General features: G+C 43.4%; 1 protein-coding gene across 4 annotated transcripts in view; it reads right to left on the reverse strand.

Annotated features, from left to right (window-relative positions):
• PDPK1 (3-phosphoinositide dependent protein kinase 1) overlaps positions 1–25,381 on the reverse strand; it is a 161,741-nt gene that overhangs the window by 123,026 nt on the left and 13,334 nt on the right. For 3 of the 4 annotated variants that reach the window (XM_084642354.1, XM_084642355.1, XM_084642351.1), the window contains exon 2: positions 7,137–7,222. The exons of the other annotated variant lie outside the window; for it this stretch is intronic. In XM_084642354.1, the coding sequence (XP_084498480.1) occupies positions 7,137–7,205 (69 nt within the window). In that variant the 5' untranslated portion in view covers positions 7,206–7,222. The remainder of the gene's footprint in view (positions 1–7,136; positions 7,223–25,381) is intronic. 4 annotated transcript variants of the gene reach the window in all.

Genomic DNA, 25,381 nt, shown 5'->3' on the forward strand with positions numbered 1-25,381 from the left:
GTTCTTGGCCCTATACCATTTAACAGTTTTATCAATGACCAGCAATAAAACATAAAATCATCACCAATAAAGTCTGTAGATGACACAAAGATTGGGGAAGTGCTAAAAAAGGGACTGGTCATTGATAAAGAATGATCTGGACCGCCTGGTAAGATGGGCAGATGTAAATATGCATTTTAATAGGGCTAAATGTAAATATAAACATCTAGGAACAAAGAACAGAGTATACTTACAGAATGGGGGACTCTATCCTGAGAAGCAGTGACTCTCAAAAATATTTGTGGGTTGTGGAACATAATCAGCTGTACACGAGCTTGCAGTGTGATGCGGTGGTCAAAAGGGCTAATGTGATCCCTGGATGTATAAAGAGGAAAATCTCTCTATTCCAATTTGAGACTATTTTACCTCTGTATTTGACACTGGTGTAACTGCTACTGGTATACTATGTCTAGTTCTGGGGTCCATACTTCAAGAAGTTGATAAATTGCAGAGTTCAGAGAACAGCCACAAGAAGGATTACAGGATTAGAAATTTATGCCTTATAGTGATAAACTAAATAGACTGAGCTCTTTGAATCTAACGAACTGAAGGTTAACGGGTGACTTGATCACAGATTAAATACCTACACAGGGAACAAATATTTGATAATGGGCTCTTCAATCAAGCAGACAAAGGTATAACACGATCCAATGATTGGAAGTTGATGCTAGACAAAACTCATACTGGAAGTTGTGCATAAGTTTTTTTTAAATGAGGGTAATTAACCACTGAAACTATTTACCAAGGGTCATGGTGGATTCTCCATCACTGCCAATTTTAAAATCAAGACTGGATTTTTTCCTAAAAAGATCTGCTTTAGGAATTATTTTAGGGAAGTTCTGTAGTCTGTGTTATATGGGAGCTCAGACTAGACTGTCACAGATGGTCCCTTCTAGCCTTGCAATCTATGAGTGAGGCCACTGACAGAGGAAACAACCAATTACAAACATTCTTCATAGCTAATTAGTATGGAACAAATCTACTGGTTGCAACGAATCAGTGGTCTGAGGAAGACGAGAGAGACAGTGCTTGAAAGACCCCCCAGCGCATTGCTGCCTTTGCTCCACTGAGTACTTAAGCACCACTGCTTGGGAAAGAGACAGGAGCATAAGAGGAACCCTTGAAGTAAAGACACAAGGGCACGGGGGGGGGGGGGTATGAGCTCTCTCCTGCCCCTTTTTTCCACATCATACCAGACCTCAACAATCCTCTAAGCTAGTAAATCAATCCTCAATTAGAGGCCAGACCCATCAGTACACTTCAACTGCTTTTTTCTGGTGCCGTCTCGCGCGCGCGCTCTCTCTCTCTCTCTGTCTCTCTCTCACACACACACACACACACACAGTGCATCTGCAGAGCGACATTCTACAGATGCAGTAGTAGGTCCATAAACCATTTCAATGTCTCTTCTGTGACGTGGTGGATATCACTCACCTCTGAATCCATATTTATGGCACTGTGTTATATGTTCAATGACTTGGATGTCCTCACTGCAGTCGCATGTAAGGGAGTCTTTGATTTTCCGCTTGTCCATATGCTGCTGACAGACTGATGAAAGCAGCACTACTGAGCTTGAGTTTCACTGGAATCCAGCCTCCATGTCTGTAGTGAGGGCCAGGACCTGGCTGCAACAATTTCCGTTCAGTTGAAAACCAGCCTGATCTTTGTGTAGGTTGGCATCCATACTGGAACTGATCTGATTCAGAATCATATGCTTCATCACTTTGTAGATGGTGCTCAAGAGGGAGATTGGCCTATAACTAAGAAGGGTGATCTGCAGGTTTTCCAGGCTTTAGACACTGGTGTCTCTCCACCCACTACTTTTCCCAATTTCATGACTGCAATAGCTGCAATCAATCTTCTTACTTGTGAATGGTCCAGACCATTGGAGCTCATGTGGACATCACCTGACAGAACGGATGCTGGATTTGTTTGTGATACCATTTGTCCCCTGGCTGTTTTGATGTCCACAAAAATTTGGCAGTGATGGCACTGCCCTTCACTTGTGGCTTAGTGACATGCGTGGGATTTGCAGCCCCTAAGTCTTTCAGTTTCAGCAGGTTCCAGGAGGATCTGCTAAAGCGTGTGAAGTTTAGACCTTCTACACATTCAAGTGACCATTTCTGCCTTGTTGCATCCAATGACGCCAGGAGGGCTTCTCCAATTTCTGGGTCTCTATGCTCCCCATAATTGTGAAGGCACTCTTGGGTCTTTGCAGTCCAGCAAGGAGTGTAGAATGGCCTGAGGCCTCAGGGACGTTCTTCTTTGTGGCAGAGATTAATAGTGCAGTAAAATGGTCAAATGTCTTTGGCAGTGGGGGTATGCAGGAGATACTGTCCACAGTCAGTTAAAGTGGCCCAGTCTGCTTTGTTTGAAGTTCCAGCATGGTGCTGGTTTTGAGTAGAGAGCTGGGAATTGAATGCCAATATGGATCAGCACTGCTCTGTGCTGGCTGAAAAGTGAAACCAGACAATCACTATGCTCTCAAATGAACTCACACAGGAAAAAAAGACAAGACAAAGAACACTATCACCTGGGGGTGAACACTTTTTACAAAGTGATCACTCTATATCTGACCTATCAGTCCTCATCCTCAAAGGAAACCCGCACAACATTTTCAAAAGACGAGCCTGGGAGCTTAAATTCATAACTTTGCTAAACTCTAAAAATCATGGACTGAATAGAGACACTGGATTTATGGCTTATTAAAATAATCTTTAACCTACTAACACTCACTCTCAACTATCTCCCCCTCCCGCCCTCCTTTCCTCCCTTTGACCAGAGGGGTGTTAATGGGCCACTTCATCTTGAATTGTCTCTTGAAATGTGTATTCATGCTGAACAATCTGTTCCACCTTATATCCAGAGTGCCACAGCTAAACACATTTCCCAGACCTGAAGAAGAGCTCTGTGTAATTTGAGCATTGGACACTTGCAATGCTGCAGCCTGACACTGAGTAAGTGAACTGCTTTGGCACTTACACCATTGTCTTCTGAGATGGACCGTTGCCACCATAATTATCTACGATAGAAACATGCTTATGAACATAAAGTGTTTTATCCAGTTATTGCTTGGTGTCACTACAGGACAGAATTAAGGATTTTTGGTTGCCTTAACTGCATTTACACACATTAACACGTGGGGATTTCTGTTAAGTGCAAGTTTCTTTCAACTCTGAAGTTCTGTGAATTTGTAATGCTTCGTTTTGGAATAATTTTATTATGCTTTTTATCCTTTAATAACTGATACATACTCTCAATCTTAACATGTTTTTTGTGTACATGTCTAGGAATATAACTGGAACCCATTTTGCAACTTTAGAACTACGGCAGGGATGTGTTTTGCTAGCAGAAATCCCCCCTCTCTGTCAAAACATTTATCTACTCTTCTAGAAGCAGAGACAAATCTCTAAGTTTCTCTGTCAGATCAGAACTTGCCATTTAAACATCTACTCCTCCTCGTGATTTACAGCTTGGTTGCCACAGTGCCCCAACCTAGCAGAGAGTAGCCATTACTCCCAAAACTCTTCTTCTTCAGCTATCCCTCGGTGTGCAGATGATGTCTGCCAAGGGGGTTCACTGGTGGGTTTTTAAGTGGCTGAGGAACCCAATTTGTGCCCTGCAGATTTTCCCACAGAAAAGACTGGTGTAATCTTGGAGGAGACAGTTGTTGGCTGAACTGTTGTGCCCTTTCTTTCCTCCTTTGTCGCTTCTCTCTCTCATGAGCTACATTCCCTCTAAGCTGCGCATCTGTGCAGCTACCTATTAAGCCCCACACAGGGGCTCAAGACTGCAGTGGGGAGAAACTCCTCTCCCCACTGGCCCCAGCATGGACGTGCTGCAGCCAGAGAAGAGGCACCTCCCTGCCCCGAGCCCAGTTGCTGTTGGAAGGAGGGGGGAGAGAGAGAGAGAGATACTCATCTCTACCCACCATCACCCCCAAGTCCCAAGCAGCCTGCTCCCCAAATCCCTAACCCCCAGCCAGAGCCCTCAGACCCCTGCACCCCAACCCTGAGCCCCTTATCCCCAGCCCTACTTCAGAGCCCTCACCTGCCTCCCTGCATCCCAATCCTCTGCCTCAGCCCTGCGCCCCCACACATACACTCCAAACCCCTCGGCCCCACCCCCACCACATGAATTTTGTTATGTGCACCAATATGGAGGTGATGTGTCACACATCCCCTCCATATTGGTGCACATAAAATTCATTCTGCACATGCGTAGGGAAAATTAGAGGGAGCACTACTTATGAGCATGTCTGTTCTCCTCAAAGTGAGCTGCGGCTTGGTGTATGGTGTGGTGCCACGGTGTTCTGTTCCGCGCCATAGTCCTCCCAGTTTCCTGGATTGATGCCTCCCTTTTAAAGGTGTACTTTCAGTATATCTTTGAAGCACTTCTGCTGCCCTCCGAGAACCCTTCTTCCCTAATTTAACAGAGAAACGAGTACTTGCTTCAGGAGGCGAGTGTCAGGCATACCTACACAGTAACCAGCCCAGCGGAGTTGGCGTTTCATGACCTGTGCTTCTATACTGTTGATGTTGGCTGCAGAGAGAACGCTGATGTTAGTGCATTAGTCTTCCTAGCTGATCCTGAGAATCCTCCTGAGGCAGCACTGTTGGAACCACTACAGTCGTCTGAGATGTCATCTATAGATTACCCAGGTGTCACATCCACAGAGAAGGATGGGGATGACAACTGCCTTGTAAACCAAGATCTTGGTGCCTGTTTGCAGATCCCTATCCTTGGAAGGCTATTCAAACGAGTCTTCAAAGGATGTGCTGGCACAGCGGATCCTGTATTCAATTTATGTGTCAATGCCGGCTGTTTGGGAGAGGTGGCTGCCAAGGTATAGAAAATGGTCCACATTTTCCAGGGGGTCTCCACTGATGGCGATTTGCGGAGTACAAAGAGTAGTTTGTGCAGGTGAGGGTTGGTATAGTATCTTGGTTTTCCTAATGATGAGAGAAAGACCAAGGCTGTGATAGGCATCTGCAAAAAGATTTAAGGTACTCCGGAGGTCAGCCTCTATATGTGCGAGAATGACGCAGCCATCTGCATACTGAAGGTCAGTGATGCCAATTCTCATGATCTTTGATTTTGTTTGGAGATGTTGGAGATTGAGGAGTTGACCATCCATAGGATACTCAATCCCGATTCCCAATTCAGCAAAGAAAGCTAGGAACAGAACCAAGAATTCCAACTCCAAGTATTCTGTCCTAATTAAGGGAGCAGAATGCTTACTGCCCACTGTCACTGAAAGAGTACAACTGTGCAAGCAGAAGACAATGTGAAAGCTCAGGAGAGGTTTGTAGTATGAACTGAATTAAATATTCAATTGTCAAATTTTTTATGGCAGCACAGAAGCATATGAGACAGTTAACCTAGTGATGGGTGGGGAAAAGGGATTGTATTAGACAGGAAAGTTATACTTACCAGCTATTTACTGCACATGCTCAGCTGCCAGCTTCCAAATTACAAAAAACATTAATAATGTAGAGTGTTTTACACTTTTAAATCCTGTTTCAGTAGAGCAGAACAAAAGTCATATGAAGCCAATATGCTTCTCTATTTTCTGCACATGAACTATATCATACAGGTAATTAGTGTTAATTAGTATGGTATTTCTTAGCTGTAAAGAGCATAAAGTTACGTTCCTACAATAATTAGATTGCAAACCAAGAGGTTATACAAAGCTCAGATCAAGTAAAATTTCTAAGACAACCCATCTAACACCAAGGTGTTCAGAAAACTGTACCTTCCCCAAACATGGCTGGAGAGAATTGCTAGAGTCAGAGGAATTACAGCAAATCACCACCATGCACAGGTTTATACAAACTGTATTTGTAAGTGATAACCTCTTGTAAAAGATATTTTAAATGAGCATCTATACGATACTGTTGTGAAGCTATGGTATTAATGGTGGTTATGGGATTTTTAATCACAAGTTAAAGTATCAAAAGAGGTTTTTATTTACCCTCTGAATAGGAAGTACTATAGTTAATGTAGCTTCAAATCCAAAATTTGAGAGAAAGAGGGGACTGGATTATCAAGATGAAGATATGAAAAACCAGTGGGATTATGCAGCGTTGCCTAGCATCTAAAAGATTTTCAGTTCTGACACAGTAACACACTTTTTGACAAACAGACAGAAATTCTTCAAGTCACACTGATGTGAAAACCACTTGCTCAAGCACCTTCAGGGCACAGCAAAGAGACACCCTGCCTAAAAACTGTTTGTACCTTTCTTTTTCTTGATAAGAACACTGCTTAGGGGACCCTCCACTCACCTGCAGGATTTCAAAATGTTTAAAATGTGAAAGCTACTAAACAAAATTTCCTTCGAACCTGGCTGAGAGCGTAGATTCTCACCAAAATCTAAGAAAACTATTGGAGTTTTGTGGAATGTATGTTACATAAAACCTTACTTTCCAGCTTGACTGGTGATTTTTTTTTTTTACTTTATGTCGCTTTTCCTGGTGAGGGCCGTGGCGGCAGCATGGAGAGTAGGGAGGACCAGACCTCCATTTCCTCCACAACAGGTTCCAGCTCCTCCTGGGGGATTCCCCTCAGTGTTCCCAGGCCAGCCCAGAGATATAATCTCTCCATTGTGTCACGGGTTGGCCTCGGGGCCTCCACCCAGTGGGACATGCCGAGTATAGTTCTAATGGAAGCCTCCTGGGGGCATCCTTATCAGGTGCCCAAACCACCTCAACTGGCTCCTCTTGATCTGGAGGAGTAGCAGCTCTACTCTCAGGCCCTCCCATATAGCTAAGCTCCTCACCCTATCTCAAATAGTAATCCCAGCCACTCTGCAGAGTAACCTCATTTGCACCATGTGTACCCACAATCTCGTCCTTCGGTCATTATCTAAATTCATGACCATAGGTGAGGATGGGGACGTAGCGTTACCTGTAAACGGAGAGCTTCATCAGAGAACTCAGCTCCTGCTTCACCACCATGGATCAGTACAGCACCCACATCGCTATCACCACCGCACCAATCTGTCAATTGATCTCATGTTCCCGCTTGCCATCACTCGTGAACAAGACCCCTAGATACTTGAACTTGTCCACTAAGGACAGCTGCTTCCTCCTCACCTGGAGAGAATAGTCCACTTTCTTCCAAGCAAAGACCATGGCCTCTGATTTGGAAGTGCTGATTCTCATCCCAGCCGCTTCACGCTCTGCAGCGAAACATTAGAGTGCATGTCAGAAATCAAAGTCTGAAGAAGCAAGGAAGACATCATCATCTGCAAACAGCAGAGAGTCCCCATACTTGATGCACTCCACAGCTCAGCTGTGCCTTGATATCCTGTCCTTGAAAATCACAAACAGGAGTGGGAGCAAGATACACAGTTGGCAGAGTCCAATGCCCACCTTGAACAAACTCAACTTAATACCAAGAATACAAAACACAACTCTCACGCTGAGAATAGAGGGACTAGATAGTATGCAAAAGTGGCACCAGCACCTCATGCTCCCACAGCACTTCCCATAAGAAGTGGTCATATGCCTTCTCTAGGTCTCCAAAAAAAAAAGGTAGACTGGATTAGCAAACTCCCATGACCCCTCAAGTATCTATGAGAGAACAAATGGTCCATTGTTCAATGGCTGGGATGGAATCCACATTGTCTCTCCCGAATCTGAGGTTCGACTAAGGGGGGTAACCTCCTCTCCAGCACCTTGGCACAGGCTTTGCTGGGGAGGCTGAGGAATGTGATCCCCCCCTATAATTGGAACGCATCCTCTGGTCTCCTTTCTTAAAGATTGGGACCACCACCTTGGTTTGCCAGTCCAGAGATACTGCACCCGCCTTCCATGCAACATTGAAGATGCTCGTTAACCACCACACCCCAACATCGTCTAGTGCTTTCAACATCTCTGGGCAAATCTCGTCCACCCCTGCTGCCTTACCACTATGGAGGCACTTACTACCCTATTGATCTCAGCAGCAGAAACAGATCTGATCTCATGGAGGTTTCCGGTGCTGCCTCCTGGAAGCGGGGCATGTCCACGAGGTTGAGGAGTTCCTCAAAGTGCTCCTTCCAGCTCTCGACAATCTCCTCAGTCGAGGTCAGCGTTTCACCACCCTTACTGAGTACAGCTTGGGCAACATCTCGCTGATCCTCCTAAGGCAACAAATGGTTCACCAGAACACCTTTGAGGCTGTCTGGTACTCATTCTCCATGGTCTCTCCAAACGCCTCCCAAGCCAGTGCTTTCACTTCAACAACCACCACAATCGCAGCCCTCTTAGCCAGCAGGCAGCTCTGAGCTGTATCAGGAGTCCTTCACTGCCTTGACAGCCTCCCTCACCACTGAAGTCCACCAGCAGATCCTAGGGTTGCCACCATGACAGGAATCAAATGCCTTCAGACCACAGCTTTTTGTAGCTGCCTCAACAATTGAGGCCCTGGACATGGTCCACTCAAACTCAACGTCCAAGATCTCACCCAGAATGCAGCAGAAGTTCTTCCAGAGGTGGGAATTGAAGTCTTTCTGCACAGGGTCCTCTACCTGATGTTCCCAGGAGACTCACACTGATCATTTGGGCCTCCTGTCTATCCAGCTGGGGTCCAATTTATTGGATCCAACTCACCACAAAGCGGCAATCAGGTTGCCAACTCTGCCTCTCTCTTCACCTGACTTTCCAGAGCGTACAGCCTTATGTCTGATGAGACAACCATGAAGTCGATCATTGATCTTCGACCCAAGATGCTCTGGTACCAAGTACGTTTATGAGCAACCTTGTGTTTGAACATGGTATTAGTTATGGACAATCCATGACTAGCACAGACCAGGGAGGCCATTCCTCCCAATCTCTCCCCTCCAGGTATCTCCATCATTCCCCACATAAGTGTTGAAGTCCCCAAGTAGAACTACAAGGTCGGTCGGTGGCACTCTACTGAGAGCCAATCCCACAGTCTCCAGAACAGCAGTATCCTATAGATGCACATTTAAATGAAATTTTACAATATTAAAAATCACTTACAAATGTAATTTATCGAAGCCTGTGCATAGTGATAATGCTTTGCTGTAATTCCCTCTGACTCTGGGAATTCTCTCCAGCCATGTCTAGGGAAGGTACAGTATTCTGAACACCTTGATGTCAGACAGGTGGTCTTAGAAATTGTATTTGATCCGACTTTTGTATAACCTCTTGGTTTGCAATCTAACTATTGTAGGAATGTAACTTTATGCTGCAACAGCTAAATCACAGAATCATGAAAGTGTAGGGATGGAATGGACCTCAAGAGGTCAAGCAAACCAACCCTGACAGATGTCCATCTAACCTGTTAGACATCTCCAATGACAGGGGTAACTATGGGAGAACTTTTTCCTTGTAGCTAACCTAAATCTCCCTTGCTGCAAATTAAGCCAAATAATTCTTGTCCCAGCCTTGGTGGGTGTGGAGAACAATTGATAACTGACATCCTGTCACCATCCTCTTTATAACAACCTTTTGCATATTTGAAGACTATGCTGTGTACCACCCCCCACCCCCGACTTCTTTTCTCTAGACTAAACATGCCCAACTCTTTCAACCTTTCCTCACAGGTCATGTTTGCTAAATCTCTTATTTTTGTTGCTCTCTTCTGGACTCTCTCGAGTCTGTCCAAATCTTTAAGTGTGGTGTCCAAAACTGGACACTGTACTCCAGCTGAGCCCTCACCAATGAGTGGAGCAACTACCACTCATGTCTTACACAGGATATGGCCGTTAACACATCCCAAAATTACATTTGCCTTTTTCACACAACAGTGTCATTAACAAATCTGCACAGACACACCCCTGGAACCCCAACCAGAGGTATTCTATCTGCTACCCAAGATCCATAAATCTGGAAATCCTGGACGCCTCTTCATCTCAGGCATTGGCACCCTAACAGCAGGATTGTCTGGCTATGTAGACTCCCCCCAGGCCCTACGCTACCAGCACTTTCAGCTATTTTCAAGACACCATTGACTTTCTGAGGAAACTACAATCCATCAGTGATCTTCCTGAAAACACCATCCTGGCCACTATGGATGTAGAAGCCCTCTACACCAACATTCCACACAAAGATGGATTACAAGCCGTCAGGAACAGTATCCCCGATAACCACCCATAACTATTTCACATTTGGGGACAATGTATACCTTCAAATCAGTGGCACTGCTATGAGTACAGCATGGCCCCACAGTATGCCAACATTTTTATGGCTGACTTAGAACAACGCTTCCGCAGCTCTCGTCCCCTAATGCCCTTACTCTAATTGCGCTACATTGATGACATCAGCATCATCTGGACCCATGGAAAAGAAGCCCTTGAGGAATTCCACCATAATGTCAACAATTTCCATCCCACCATCAACCTCAGCCTGGACCAGTTCACACAAGAGATCCACTTCCTGGACACTACGGTTCTAATAAGCGATGGTCACATAAACATCACCCTATACCGTAAACCTACTGACTGCTATGCCTACCTACATGCCTCCAGCTTTCATCCAGACCACACCACACGATCCATTGTCTACAGCCAAGCTCTATGATACAACCACATTTGCTCCAACTCCTCAGACAGACAGAGACAAACACCTACATGATATCTATCAAGCGTTCTTACAACTACAATACCCGCCTGCTGAAGTGAAGTGACAGAGCCAGAAGAGTACCCAGAAGGCACCTACTACAGGACAGGCCCAACAAAGAAAATAACAAAATGCCACTAGCCATCACCTTCAGCCCCCAACTAAAACCTCTCCCAACGCATCATCAAGGATCTACAACCTTCCCTGAAGGACGACCCATCACTCTCACAGCTCTTGGGAGACAGGCCAGTCCTTGCTTACAGACAGCCCCCTAACCTGAAGCAAATACTCACCAGCAACTACACACCACACAACAAAACCACTAACCCAGGAACCTATCCTTGCAACAAAGCCCGTTGCCAACTGTGTCCACATATCTATCGAGGGGACATCATAGGACCTAATCACATCAGCCACACTATCAGAGGCTCATTCACCTGCACATGTACCAATGTGATAGATTCCATCATGTCCCAATAATGCCCCTCTGCCATGTACATTGGCCAAACTGGACTGTCTCTACGTAAAAGAATAAATGGACACAAATCAGACGTCAGAATTATAACATTCAAAAACCAGTGGGAGAACACTTCAATCTCTCTGGTCACTCGATTACAGACCTAAAAGTGGCAATTCTTCAACAAAAAACCTTCAAAAACAGACTCCAACGAGAGACTGCTGAATTGGAATTAATTTGGAAACTGGATACAATTAACTTAGGCTTGAATAAAGACTGGGAGTGGATGGGTCATTACACAAAGTAAAACTATTTCCCCATGTTTATTCCCCCTGCCCCTGTTCCTCAGATGTTCTTGTCAACTGCTGGAAATGGCCCACCTTGATTATCACTACAAAAGGTTCCCCCTCTCCTCTGCTCTCCTACTGGTAATAGCTCACCTTAAGTGATCACTCTCATTACAGTGTGTATGGTAACACCCATTGTTTCATGTTCTCTGTGTATATAAATCTCCCCACTGTATTTTCCACTGCATGCATCCGATGAAGTGAGCTATAGCTCACAAAAGCTTATGCTCAAATAAATTTGTTAGTCTCTAATTTGCCACAAGTCCTCCTTTTCTTTTTGTGGATACAGACTAACACGGCTGCTACTCTGAAAGCTGTCTTTTGACTCAGTTTCAATTTGGGATCCACTATAACACCTAGAGCTTTTATTGTAGTAATGCTGCCTAGCCAGTTATTTTGATTTGTGCAGTTGATTTTTTCTTAACATAGTATTTTGCACATATCTTTATTGATTGTCATCTTACTGATTTCAGACCATTTGTCCAATTTATCAAGATCATTTTGAATTCTAATCTTGTCTTCCAAAGTGCTTGCAATCTTTCCCAGCTTGAAGTCATCTGCAAATTTTGCAAGCACACACTACTCCCTTTTCTAAGTCATTAATAAAAATATTGACTAGTATTGGACAAAGAAAAAAACCCTTTGGGACACCACTTGATACGTCCTTCCCAGTTTGGCAGCAAACTGTTGATAACTACTTTTGGAGTACTTTTTTCAACCAGTTGTGCACTCATTTTATAGTAATTTCATCTAGACCATATTTTTCTAGTTTGTTTATAAAAATATCATGTAGGACTGTATCAAGAGCCATACTAAAGTTAAGATCAATGAAGTCTATTGCTTCCCCTCACCCACTAAGCCAGTTACCCTATCAATGAAGGAAATTAGATGTTTCACAATCGCATGGCTAGCAAAAAGCAAAAAACAAAAAAAAACAGTGTGCACATGTCTAGAAGTAATGTGCTCCACCTCTATGGACAGTATGTTTTTCAGCACCATAACCATGGGATCTGCCCCAGTAAGTGCACAGATATTACCATATGCTAGGTAATAAAAGTCAGGCTGAAAAAGTGATTTGTGAGTCCCCCCACATGTAAGTACTTACATGCCCCTGCACCATCATCACAATATCTGTTCTTCATATATCACCACATGGCCAGCAAATCAAATAATTGGGACACCCCCCAACACACACACTTCATTTACCTATCCCTAAACATCTTATTTACAATCCCCATCTCCTTAAAAATATATAGTTGAACTTCCAAGGCTATGTCTTCACTATAGGAGTAGACTCTACGACTGCACTGGTGTAAGATGTCTCGTATAGCCACTCTATAACAATGGGAGAGTGCTCTCCTGTCAACATAATTAATCTACCCTCAATGATCTGCAGTTGCAGCTCTCTCACCAACATAGCACTGTGCACACTAGCGCTTATGATGGGTGTAACCTATGTCACTTAGAGGGGTGGAATATTCACATGAGGCTATGTCTACACTGGCACTTTTGTTGGTCGGGGTGTGGGGAAAAACAAAAACAAAAAAACCACACATCCCTGGCCGACAAAAGTTTCATCGACAAAAGAACCAGTGTGGATAGCGCTATGTCAGAGGGAGACACTCTCCCATCAAAAGCTACCACCGCTTGTTGGGGGTGGTTTAATTATGCCGGCAGGAGAGCTCTCCCGTCAGCATAGAGTGGCTACACAGGAGACCTTACCGCGACACAGCTGCAGTAGTACAGTTTACTGCTGTAAGGTCCATAGTGTAGACTTAGCCTACAACTAAGAGTGATTGTTTAATTAAAAAGAAACAAAAGCTGGGAAATTGGTTTAAGGACCATTAATGTAGTCACACTCTTCAAAAACAGTAATTTTACCCAGTTTAGCTCTAAAGATCCCTCCTTTACGCTGCAAATTGCCAAATCAAGCCTGAATTTTCCCCAAAACTGGAAATCCTTTGGCCTGTCAATGCTTGAGAACTCATTCCAGAGATAGCAGCTCTTAACTTGTCAAATGAATCATTAGCCTGACTGAAATATGCCTCAATGACATCTACAACAGCACAGACTCAGACACATAACCAGAAGGCATTCATCTCAAGAATGCAGTCTTTTCAGGGCTCTCCTTTAAGAATCGCCTAATACCTGTGGATCAAAATGTCAAAGTGGTATCTGCTATGAATTAACCTGAACTTTAAGCTTACTGCAAACTACTAGAGCCTTAGAGAAATCAGTCCATCTTGTGAATGAATAAGTGTTGTATACTTTCAACAAACAGTAGCCTTGAACAGCTGGGTACTAAACATAAATTGAAGCTTGTAAATCACACGGATTAATTTTCTAAACTACAATGAAACATACAAGGAAAAATTAAATGAAGTGTAAAAACCGTGGTCATACACACGGGACAAATTTCTACATTTGCTGACGACAAAGGAGTGACTATTTTATCATTTTAAGATATTCATGGAACCCCCAACTTTTCAGTGGTATTTCTTGGCTGGGGGGCGCGAGGTGCAGGGGTCACAAAAAGATGAGACAAGCAGGAGCAGAGTTCTACACTCCCATCCATGTTTGACAGGTTTTTTGTTTTTTAATCCATGCCCTGCCTTGTAGTCTCTTCCCACCAGAAGGAAGGTTTCAATATTTAAATTCCAAATATGGTCACAAAGAGATATCCTAATGCCAAACCAAAGCAATAGCCAAATATAGCACTCAAAGGAGCAGTGACAAGAAAAGCCTACTGAACCCTGACTTTTGTAATCTCCATAGGAAAAATAATCAGAGAAAACTGCTAGATCATTTTAGCTACTTGGATACCCAATTCCCCAAAATCATAACTGTGAGCACAGACTATTCTCAAGCTGGCTTTCCTGTCAGTGACATACTGCCATTAGTTTGTCACATGTTTGCTGTAGATGCTTGTGGCTGTGCAACCAAGCAGAGAATGCAATGCAGGCAATATGAAAGTATTGCCAAATCTTTCTGAAATTAAAACCTGACTGCACTGTATTGGGAAATTATCATTTTTCTAAAATCAAACACTGCCCTAGGTTTAAACATTGTTTTAAACTCAGAGGTTTAGAGTTCCTCAAAAGACAGTTATGCATTGTTTTGCCAACTTACTGTGAAGCAAAAGTCAGGCACACACCCACACACACCCCTCACAAATTTGATATCACAGTCTTTCCTGTTGAAGCTTAAAAATTATTTTGCATTTCACAGGTTTCAGTCTGTGATTACACTGAAAATGCCCCATTTCCACAGGGTTCAAAATTTTCTGGATTTAAGTAGGAAGGCTCTTTGGAAGGAAATCCAACCTGCACTCACCCACATGTTTGGGTTTAAAAGGTTCCATTCCAAAATGTAGATTTTAAAACAACTATTCACCAATTGGTATTCTACAAAGTACAGGAATTCTCCCCCCATCCCCACCTCCCACCCAGTTAAACAAGTTCACTTTTTGAGATGAATATTCAACACACAAAATATAACTAAAGTTAAGAGACATTCTTTGTCTGTTCACCAAAGCAGCAGCACTATGGAAAGGAATGATAAACATTGTAGTCTAGAAAACATCTGAGACTATACCATGTCTGTTTTTCAGGAAGTGCAGGCTGTGCCTCACCCATATCCGAGGGCTTGAAAAAAGCTCTACTCATTCATGGCAAATAGGTGGCATTTGTGTGAGGCTCATCAACTTCTGCAGAATACAACCTGTCTTTACTAAGTAGGCTTATTCATTATAGTTCTAAGCCACCTTCCAAATGTGAACCAAGAGCTACAAAAGGAAAGGAAAGTTACTTAACTGTACAGTAACTGGATTTCTTGAAGATGTATTGTCTATATGCTTGTTTAATGTATGGGGTGCATGCACCCCAGATGAGTCTTTTGGACACCAGTGTCCCCTTTGGCTGCTCATGCACCATAAATGTCCTCACCCTACGATAAGGGCATAAAAGGGAAGAGAGCGCCAATCACCACTTAGTTTCGTCTCCACCACAAAGTTCTGGTAGGACGCCAAGGTAGAGGGGGATGGAAGGCAGGTTGTGGAATGTGCATCTGGACAACACATCTCAGGCTATGTCTACACTAGAGAGTTTACAGCAGCACAGCTGTACTGATGCCACTCTATGCCGACAGGAGAGAGCTCTCCCGTTGACACAATTAATCCACCCGCAATGAGCAGTAGCTATGTCAGTGGGACGTAGCGCTGTGCAATTACCACTTATAACAGCGTAACTTATGTCGCTCAGGGGAGTGGTAGCGTAGACATGGCCTCAGAGAGCCCAGTTACTGTACAGTTAAGTAAATTTCCTCCCTCATTTGAGAGTCTGTCCACCTGCATATTCCATGTATGGTGACTTCGAAGAAGTGGACCAATATAATGGAGGTGGGAGCTTGGAGTCATTTTCAGCATATCCTTCCCTGAATGTAGAATCTGATCTGGAAGCTTCCTGGACACCAAAATATTTTGTATATGTGTGAATAGGTCTCCAGGGGGCTACTTTACATGTGTCTACTATGGAAACATTTCTTGTGGAATGAGCTCTGAGAGAAACTAGAGGTCCACTTCCGCCACTTCATAACAGGCTCTCACACAATTCGATGTCCATCTAGACACACTCTGAACTTCAACTTGCATATGAATGTGTTGTGCCTTCTTATGCACAAGGAGGTCTGCCATCCTTTAATCTTCCCCCCCTTCAACCAAGTAGTATTTTCTGTAGAACCTTTTCCATTGGTATTGAGGAACTATCCTTTCCATCTCTTCAAGTGAATGAAATGACAGGACTTCTTGGTGTAATAGATTACTGTGAGACGGGTCCCTGAAAAGGAATAGGGAAGTAGGGTGGAGAGTATGGAACTGGACAGAATATTCCATCATAATAGGGTCCAAAACTGAGGACCAAGCGTAGCTCCACAATCCTTCAATGTAAAAAGAGCATAATTTATCTTAGAGCTAAATAACACTGACCTTTTAAATGGCAAGTCCTTTACCATGGATTGAGCCTCTTGAGGAAGTCAGAGCCCTGAAGTTATGAGAGCTTCTCATCACCCCACTGTAACCACTGATCTTGAACCTGATCTAAACTCCAAAACTAGCTAATGAATACTATTTACAGCCAAATATATCCAATCATTTAGGCTCATGTTCCTTTTGTGTGGTCTTATTTTGCTGACAACTTCTCATTAGCTGCTGTCACTACTAACAAATGTGGTACAGGATGCATATAAAAGAATTAAGCCTCCCTTGACGGAGCCTGGTATTTCTTGTCTGCCTTCTGGGGGATAGAGGCTGCTGGACCTGTGGTCTGCCAAATAACAAGGCTATTACAGATCCAAGCAAAAGTTAACAAAACACTATTCTGCCAGAAGTGAGAGATTGTAAGATGTCAACCAGCCTGTGGGTAGGTTCCTGGATCTCTTCCAAGGGGATCTGTTAAGAGTCCAAGATTCTTAAAGCAGGTCCTGATACTCCTTAAAGTTATGTAGTTGTAACAGGCACAACAATAGCCTCAAAGGAGGACAAGGAAATAAATCCAGTGAGGTGGCATTTTCTTGGGTAAGTCACCAGGTGCAGACTGGGTAATTGATGTTGTAGAGTGAGAGTCCTTATGGGTCCAAGGTCTGTCAGGAGCACTTCCATCCAAAAGAGGCTTCTGAACCCCAATAAAGCCATGTGGACATAGTTAGGTAAGAGCCTAGGAGCCCTGGAGTAAGGAACCATGGTCTGTGCCCAAAGCAATGGTCTCCATAAAATCCGCCCCGGAAGAGTCTCTGGATTCTTTGTCTAAGGCAGAAGATACCAGAGGAAACATCCTTAAGGAATAAATGCACAAGTGCCCCACACCATAGAATCATAGAATATCAGGGTTGGAAGGGACCCCAGAAGGTCATCTAGTCCAACCCCCTGCTCAAAGCAGGACCAATTCCCAGTTAAATCATCCCAGCCAGGGCTTTGTCAAGCCTGACCTTAAAAACTTCTAAGGAAGGAGATTCTACCACCTCCCTAGGTAACGCATTCCAGTGTTTCACCACCCTCTTAGTGAAAAAGTTTTTCCTAATATCCAATCGAAACCTCCCCCACTGCAACTTGATTCATAGAATCAAGAATCATAGAATCAAGATTCATAGAATCAATTGGTGGGGCAGTGAATTGCTGAAGGAAGGGGGCGGGGGAAGAGGGAGAAGAGGTACTCAGTAGCAGGTGAGAGATAGGCCCAGTACTACTTGAGTCAGTGGTAGAAAGTGATTCTGGCTCCTGTGAGACTCTCAGATCTGCTAATACCATATATGCTATTATGCTGTTATGCTAATATGCATATATGCTATATGGTACTGCAACAGCAGAGTGAGGATCGAGACAGCTAGAGTCAACAGTGCTGATATAACTAACCAGTGCCACAGTACTCCAAGTCAGAGGCTTGACAACACTTCAGTTATTCTAAATTTTCTTTTTAAAATTTGATCTTGTTCACAGAGTATCACATACTGATCACTACTATTATTGAATCATTTTTCTATGTTTAAAGGTAGGGTTTTTTGAACTACTGCCCTACAGGAGAAATGGTTTGTTCATCAATACAGTATACTGTATGTTTGAAAGCTACTGAAGTTCAAAAGTTTATGCATCCGATGAAGTGAGCTGTAGCTCAAGAAAGCTTATGCTCAAATAAATTGGTTAGTCTCTAAGGTGCCACAAGTACTCCTTTTCTTTTTGTTCAAAATAATGGAACTATTTGAGAGGCAAGGAAAGTTAGGGGGCAACATGTCAAATGTATATGACAGTGTCACTCTCATAAATTACTATTAACAAGCTTCCTTCAATTTTTCTTTTAAATCCAGTATGGAACGTGCGTTTACATGGTTCTGTCATCTTCCATGCACTACCCCCTAACAATTGCTGAAAATAACAGAAATAGTACCTCAAACAGGAAAAAAACAACTTATCTCGATGCAAAATAAAGACTCACTAGGTATTGTCCTGTTATTCCTTTTACACCCATAGGTTATATGAATGGTTAACACCATAGCTGCTGGAATCTGACAATTCAAATAAAAGTGGAACTGGAAGAGAAAGGCCAATTCCTAGGAGAGCAAAATTGGCTAATTAGGCATCTCCTTTTTTTGGACTCTTGTCTATACTAGAGCATTCTGGCCACGCCAATACCTCTTAAACCCTCAGTCACATCTGGTATGCAACACATGTTCACACACAAGTGATTACATTAGTGCAGCCTTGTTCAAAGCAAGTCCAACTATTGTGGTTGTGTCTACATTAGCCTTTCTCGGTGCCAAATTTCCCACCAAATTTCACTGGTGCAGCTCTATCAGTGGTAACGACAGCAGGAGCAATATTGTAGACAGACCTTTTGGCGCTGCCAGTGTTTTTACTACTGTTGTCTAACCTGGCTCAGATAAGGTCTAAATGACATGGTAACAAGTGTTGGTGGCCACTGGCAACTTATCTGAACTAGAATTCAAACCAATACTACCACCAAAGCTGTACCAGCAATTGCAACAGTGAGAAATTTTAGAAAAAATACTAACATGGACAAGTGTCCAGTCATTCCTCAGCTTACAGGACCAGTGGCAACAGCAAACTATAGCCTAGCAGCTGCAATGGTGGGCAGCAGGTAGGGAAAGGGTGCCTACCATTTGTTAACAGGGTTCACAATCTGTTGCTATTACTGATTCCCGATCTTGTTAAACAACCATACAGCAACAATGAACATGAAGCTTTCCCCCCACTCCCTCCCCATCGGACTAGGAGGAGGAGGAGGAGTTTCCTTCAAAGGTCGCCTTTGCTATCATTATCAGTGTCAAACATCTCAGGATTAGACTAGTGCAGTGAAGCTTCCCATGGGGCTATATCTTAGCCTGACATTGATCCCAGGCAAAATGGTATAACAGCCAACATGAAATTCAATAAATATACTGCAGGATGGGAATGTAATGCTGATCAACAAGTTTTATGAGAAACAGGTCCTGTCAATTGAACTGGATATCATTTTTTGATATTACAAATGTGGTTATTAAAAGTCTACATTATGTTAATACAGTTACATCTACAAGGCATTTGACTTAGTACTGCACGAAATTCTAATTAGAGTTAACATCAATCAATATAGCACATACTACATAGATAAGATGGCTAAAATCTCAAAGGGAAATCATCAAACGGGGATGTTACTAGCAGACTCCCACAGGGATTCATTCTCAATCAAAAGCTATAAAACTTTTATCAGTGACTGGCAGAAAAGATCATTGTGGACAAAGACTGGTGGAATGGCTAATAATGATATGGGAAGGTCACTTATATAGAGCAATCTGGATTGGTTGGTAAACTGGGTGCAAATACATGGTTTAATATGGCCAAAAGTAAAGTCCTATATCTATGAACAAAGAATGTATGTCACATTACAAAACATGTAGGGAATGTATCCTGCAAAGCCATGCCTCTGAAAAGAATTTAGGGGTCATGGTGGAAACATGGCTGACTAAGTGAATTAGTGAGATCTCTGGATGTATGATCAGAGGATCATCAGGTAGGAGTAGGCAAGTTTATTGCCACTGTATATAGCACTGTGGACATCACTCCTGGAATACTGGCCCTGACTGCTAAAAGGAGGTAAACTACAGAAGGTTTAGAGCAAAACCACAAGACAGACATCAGAACTGGAAAACGTGTCTTACAACAAGGCTTGAGATCAATCTATTGAACTTATCAAATAGAAGGTTATAAATCATAACCTATGTACCTTGACAAGAATATATTTGATAGTACAGGGCTCTAATATAACAAAGGTACTACAGGATTATGCTTTAGTTAAACCACAAATCACTGTGCTTACATGATTTACAGATGAAATTTTATTGCCTGTGTTATGCAGGTCAGAATGAAAAATGATTTGTCCTTTCTGGCTATAGAATATATGAATTTGTTAAATGAACCCAGAAACTGAAGCTGTATAGAACATGGCAGCTCGTTTACCAAGCGGTGTGGCTCACTTGGAGCCCAGAACATCAGTGCTTTGGCATCTGCATTGGCTGCCTTTTCATTTCCAGGTGGAGTTTAAGATACTGTTTTGGACCTATTCAATCCTAAACATTTTGGGATTTGCCTACTTGAGACTGCTCTTCTCCCTCTGCCATGTTTCCACCACAACATCAGCACACGTATTTGAGCTGAAGTCCTGTCAATACAAAAAAGAGAAGCTGCTGGTAGATCTTTCCCCACAAGGTGTACTCAAACTTTGGAGCTTTTCTCCTCTTCTTTGTCCAATCTGTTGACTGTCAGGGCACAATGTAAGGCCCCATCTATTTATCCATGCACTTGGGAAGGGAAAGGTCTGATAAGGATACCATTTCAGGATGAGGAGGGGTATTTGTTTTTGTTGATTAGTTATTTTCTGGTTTGGGGTGAAAAGCGATCTGTTTTTTATTATGCAACTGAGTTTAATGCATGATAAAGGCATTTAGAGTGAGCTAAAATATACCAAAATAATCCTATACTGGAAAAAAAAAAAAAAAAAAACCCCATGCAGTCCCTTCCAGTACAATCCCACAATTCTCCTGAATGCAATTTCAGTGGCAGCTGTGACAGATCAGATCATTGGTTCTGTCATGTGTTAAGACACTAACCTACCACATTATAGGTCTAGCAATAGCTAAAGTAATATTCAACAGAAATCAAATGCTCCAAAGCCCCCAAACTCCTAGTGAGGGTAGGCCTGAGAGGTACTTTTGCTGTTCTCCGTTCTATCTGGTCACTTCCATCCCCCACACTCTAATCCCTACACCCAATGGATGCAAATGAAGTGGAAAAAAAAAACTTTATCATCATTATTTATAAGTGAAACATTCTAACTTTTTCATCCCACAGGTATTCACTTGCAAAATACAAAAGGTGAAAGATCTAAGGTTACAGACAAACAGAGACAACTCCTTCCCAAAGCACATGGACTTCACTGGGAGTTGCCACAAAAATCCAAAAGCTTCCTCAGAATCATCTTCTACACTACTTATATCTGAAAGAGAACACAGAAAGGGATCAATTAATAGAGGCACAGCAAGGCTACCATCTTGGTCCCCATTACCACAAGGCAAATGCACATACCTCCCCAAGGCGATTCAATACCTCCCCATCACCACACCCTGCGCTGTGGAGCAATACAGCTATTGGGGACCTCAATATGTTCCAGAAGAAGAAAGGACTTGTTAAGCCATTCACCAGGGCTCAAGACGGATGTCCTCCCCATGTATATGGGCCCAGACCAAACCCATCTAACACTTACAGGGAAAATTCAAGAAAAGGAAACTTACTTTAAATACAAAGCAGAAAAAAACTTATGGCAATAGTAACTAAAAATAACTAAATCAAGCCATGCTCCTTACTTCTTGGAGCAGAGCCACTCAGTGGTGGTGGTGCTTATCAGTCCAGGCATCCAGGTCCAGAGCCTGACAGCGATTGGCTGGGACACTGGTGACTCCCATGACAAACTCTGCTAGTGCAGATGCCATCACTGCAGAATTAACTCTGGCTCAGCTGTGGGTTTTCCCCTTCACACATTCCATGTTCACACATCCACATGACTATCAGTGCCACGTGGTGAGACAGGCAGCACACCATGAGCTATAAGGCAAATCCTGTGGTAGCTATTAACATGTACGGTTATCCTGAGGTAACAGCAGTGAAAACATGCAGCCATGAACAATCAGAACAGTTGAGATGCAATGGTCCTCCAATCCTTTCCCATAAGCCCCCTTGGCACCAATTCCTGTGTACTATCTCACCATCTACCTAGCCTTTGACCTGGGCAGAAGTGAACTATAAATCTGTCTCTGTTCAGCATCCTGCTTGCAGTTTTTCCTGCTTCAAGCATCTTCAGTGTTTGCTATAGCAGAATAATGCCCACTAACCCCCTGATATAGTGAAACTCTTACATGGATTTAAAATCCTCCATGTCAAAACTTCCCTTTCTCCTACAACCACTCACCCCTTTTATTGTCCAACTTGCAAAAGTTGAGGTTTTGGTAAGAACCTTTATCACCTTACTAGCCTAATCTCAAAGCCTTGACTCATTCAAGCTTTTAAAGCTAGGTAAAGACAGAAGTGCAATGCTGTAAAAGAACTTTCTTCTCTCCACTTTTTCTTACCATACAGATCATTAAGAGAATAGTTATTTTATAACTGTTTTCTTTTGGCTCATTTTATTCTGTATTTCAGAGCATTTCAGTTCCTTTTTATGGGTATATAGTTATTGCCAAACAAAGCAATTTACTAAGTGTTCTCTCCATTAAACTTTCCACAGTCCCCATAGCGGGCAGACAAGTTGTCCCACAAGATGCTGCAAATATGAGCTAAGAATGATGCAGTGAGTTGTGGTACTATTAATCTTAGGATATGCTCCCAGACAGCTGTACTGCTTGTCATAGCCAGATAAAGCACCAGTGAGGATGCAGGGACTGACAGCACAGTACAGCATGTGTGGTCATTTTCTTACAGGTTAGACTACCATGGTTTGCATAATCCTGTGATTATTTACCCCTCAGTTAGCATGCTGTGGAGACGTAAGCGTAATGTGAGGTGAAGCAAGAGGAATCCTATGTTTTGCATCAGGATCCAAGCACATGCTCAAAGGAGCAAAACTAGCCTAAGCATCCGCTGGAACAAACTAAGATTGTGAACAAATACAAATGAACACCACAGAGCACAGAGCCCTGCCAGGCCTTGTAGGATGGGGCAACAACTAACAGTCCTGCAACACTGAACATATGTAGCCACAATGCACCATACACACCTAAACAGGATGGTTAGGGTGATTTGGTCCTCGGCAAAATCTTTCATGGCTTACACAGTTTAGTTTACTAACAATATTTTAAACCTGTCCACTAAACACAAACACCCTTTAGTGCTCAAAGAACTAGGAAATTTAATAGTTGGGTGGCATTTTACAGAACAGCTAATCAAAAAGAATAAAGGTGAATTTATTATTATTATACTACAAGTTCATTAAGCATTAACTTGAGCAGTCCAGATCTTGGAAACCCATCCTTTAGAAGAGGGTTAAGATTTTTAAGGGACACTCTACAGCATAATCAATGCAGTTGAGCCAGGTGAAAGCAAGGGAGTGACTTCCCCATTTAAACAAAATAGGACTATAGTAAGTCAATAGAGGAATTTCTAATCCAATAGTAATAGTAGAAAAAGATTGCCACTTCACATTCTCTCTACAAAAAGCATTGTTTCACAGATTATTAAGGCCAGAAGGGGACCATTACAATCATCTAGTCTGAGTTCCCGCACAATACAAGCTACAGAACCTCACCCAGTGGTTCTTGCATCAAGAGACCATGATTTCTGTTTGAGCTACAGCATCTCTTTTATAAAGAATCCTAGTCTTTATGTACAGACAGCAAGTGATGGAGAATCCATCCCTAAATAAGTTGTTCCAGTGAATAGTTACGCTGACTTTTTCTAGTTTGAATTTGTGAAGCTTCAGCTTCTGACTCTCTTTGTGGCTTTTTCTCAGAGAGCTGTCTATCAGATATCTCTTCTCCATGCAAGTACTTGTGGACCATGATTAAAGCAACATTTTAGTCACGGGTATTTTTAGTAAAAGTCATGGACAGGTCACAGGCAGAAAACAAAAATTCATGGCCTAAGACCTATCCATGACTTTTACTATATATCCCTCACTAAAACTTGGGCCGGGGGTGCTCCTGGGAGGGGGGTGATCCAGTGGCGCCAGAAGTGCTGCAAGGGGTGGCCCAGGACCCCTACTGGTGTGAGGGGAGGCGGCAGCATGCAGCCTGGGACTCCCGCTAGTGCTGGTGGTGGGGGCATGCAGCCGTGCTGGGGGTGTGGGTGGTGGCACACAGCCAGGACCCCTGCTGGTGGTGGGGGAGGAGAGGGTTGACGGGGCTGGCAGGCTCCCTACCCATCTCCAACCGGCATGTCCGCACAGGTCCTAGGGGGAAGGGCAGCCAGGGGGGCTCTGCACACTGCTCCTGCCACAAGCGCCAGCTCCGCAGCTCCCATTGCCCAGGAACCACAGAATGGAAGCTGCAGGGGCAGCGCCTGCAGGTGCGGGCAGCGTGCAGAGCCCCATGTCCCTTCCGCTTAGGAACTGCAGGGATATGCCCATGGGAGCTGGAGAAGGCCACCCCCGAGGTGGGCGCTGCCCCACACTCCAACCCCCCTGCCCCAGCCCTGAGTCCTCTCCTACACCCAAACTGCTGCTACTGGCCCACCCTGAGCCAGAAGACAGACACAGAATCTGACCTCTATGACGGACACGCAGCCTTAACCATGATCAAAGCACCTCTTACCCTTCTCCGATAAGAAGGTATATCTACTTAAGTTTAAATGTCTCATTCTAAGGCTTGTTTTCCAGATCCTGAATCATTCTTGTAGCTCTTTTCTGAACCCTTTTCAATTTATCAACATTCTTAGAATCATAGAATATCAGGGTTGGAAGGGACCTCAGGAGGTCATCTAGTCCAACCCCCTGCTCAAAGCAGGACTGACCACCAATTAAATCATCCCAGCCAGGGCTTTGTCAAGCCTGACTTTAAAAACTTCTAAGGAAGGAGATTCTACCACCTCCCTAGGTAATGCATTCCAGTGTTTCACCACCCTCCTAGTGAAAAAGCTTCTCCTAATATCCAACCTAAACCTCCCCCACTGCAACTTGAGATCATTACTCCTTGTCCTGTCCTCTTCTACCACTGAGAATAGTCTAGAACCATCCTCTCTGAAACCACCTCTCAGGTAGTTGAAATCAGCTATCAAATCCCCCCTCATTCTTCTCTTCCGCTGACTAAACAATCCCAGTTCCCTCAGCCTCTCCTCATATGTGTTCCAGACACCTAATCATTTTTGTTGCCCTTTGCTGGACTCTCTCCAATTTATCCACATCCTTCTTGTGGTGCGGGGCCCAAAACTGAACACAGTA

Source organism: Lepidochelys olivacea (assembly GCF_965140295.1).
Source record: "Lepidochelys olivacea isolate rLepOli2 genome assembly, chromosome: 10".
In the NCBI taxonomy this organism is placed as follows: Eukaryota; Metazoa; Chordata; order Testudines; family Cheloniidae; genus Lepidochelys; species Lepidochelys olivacea.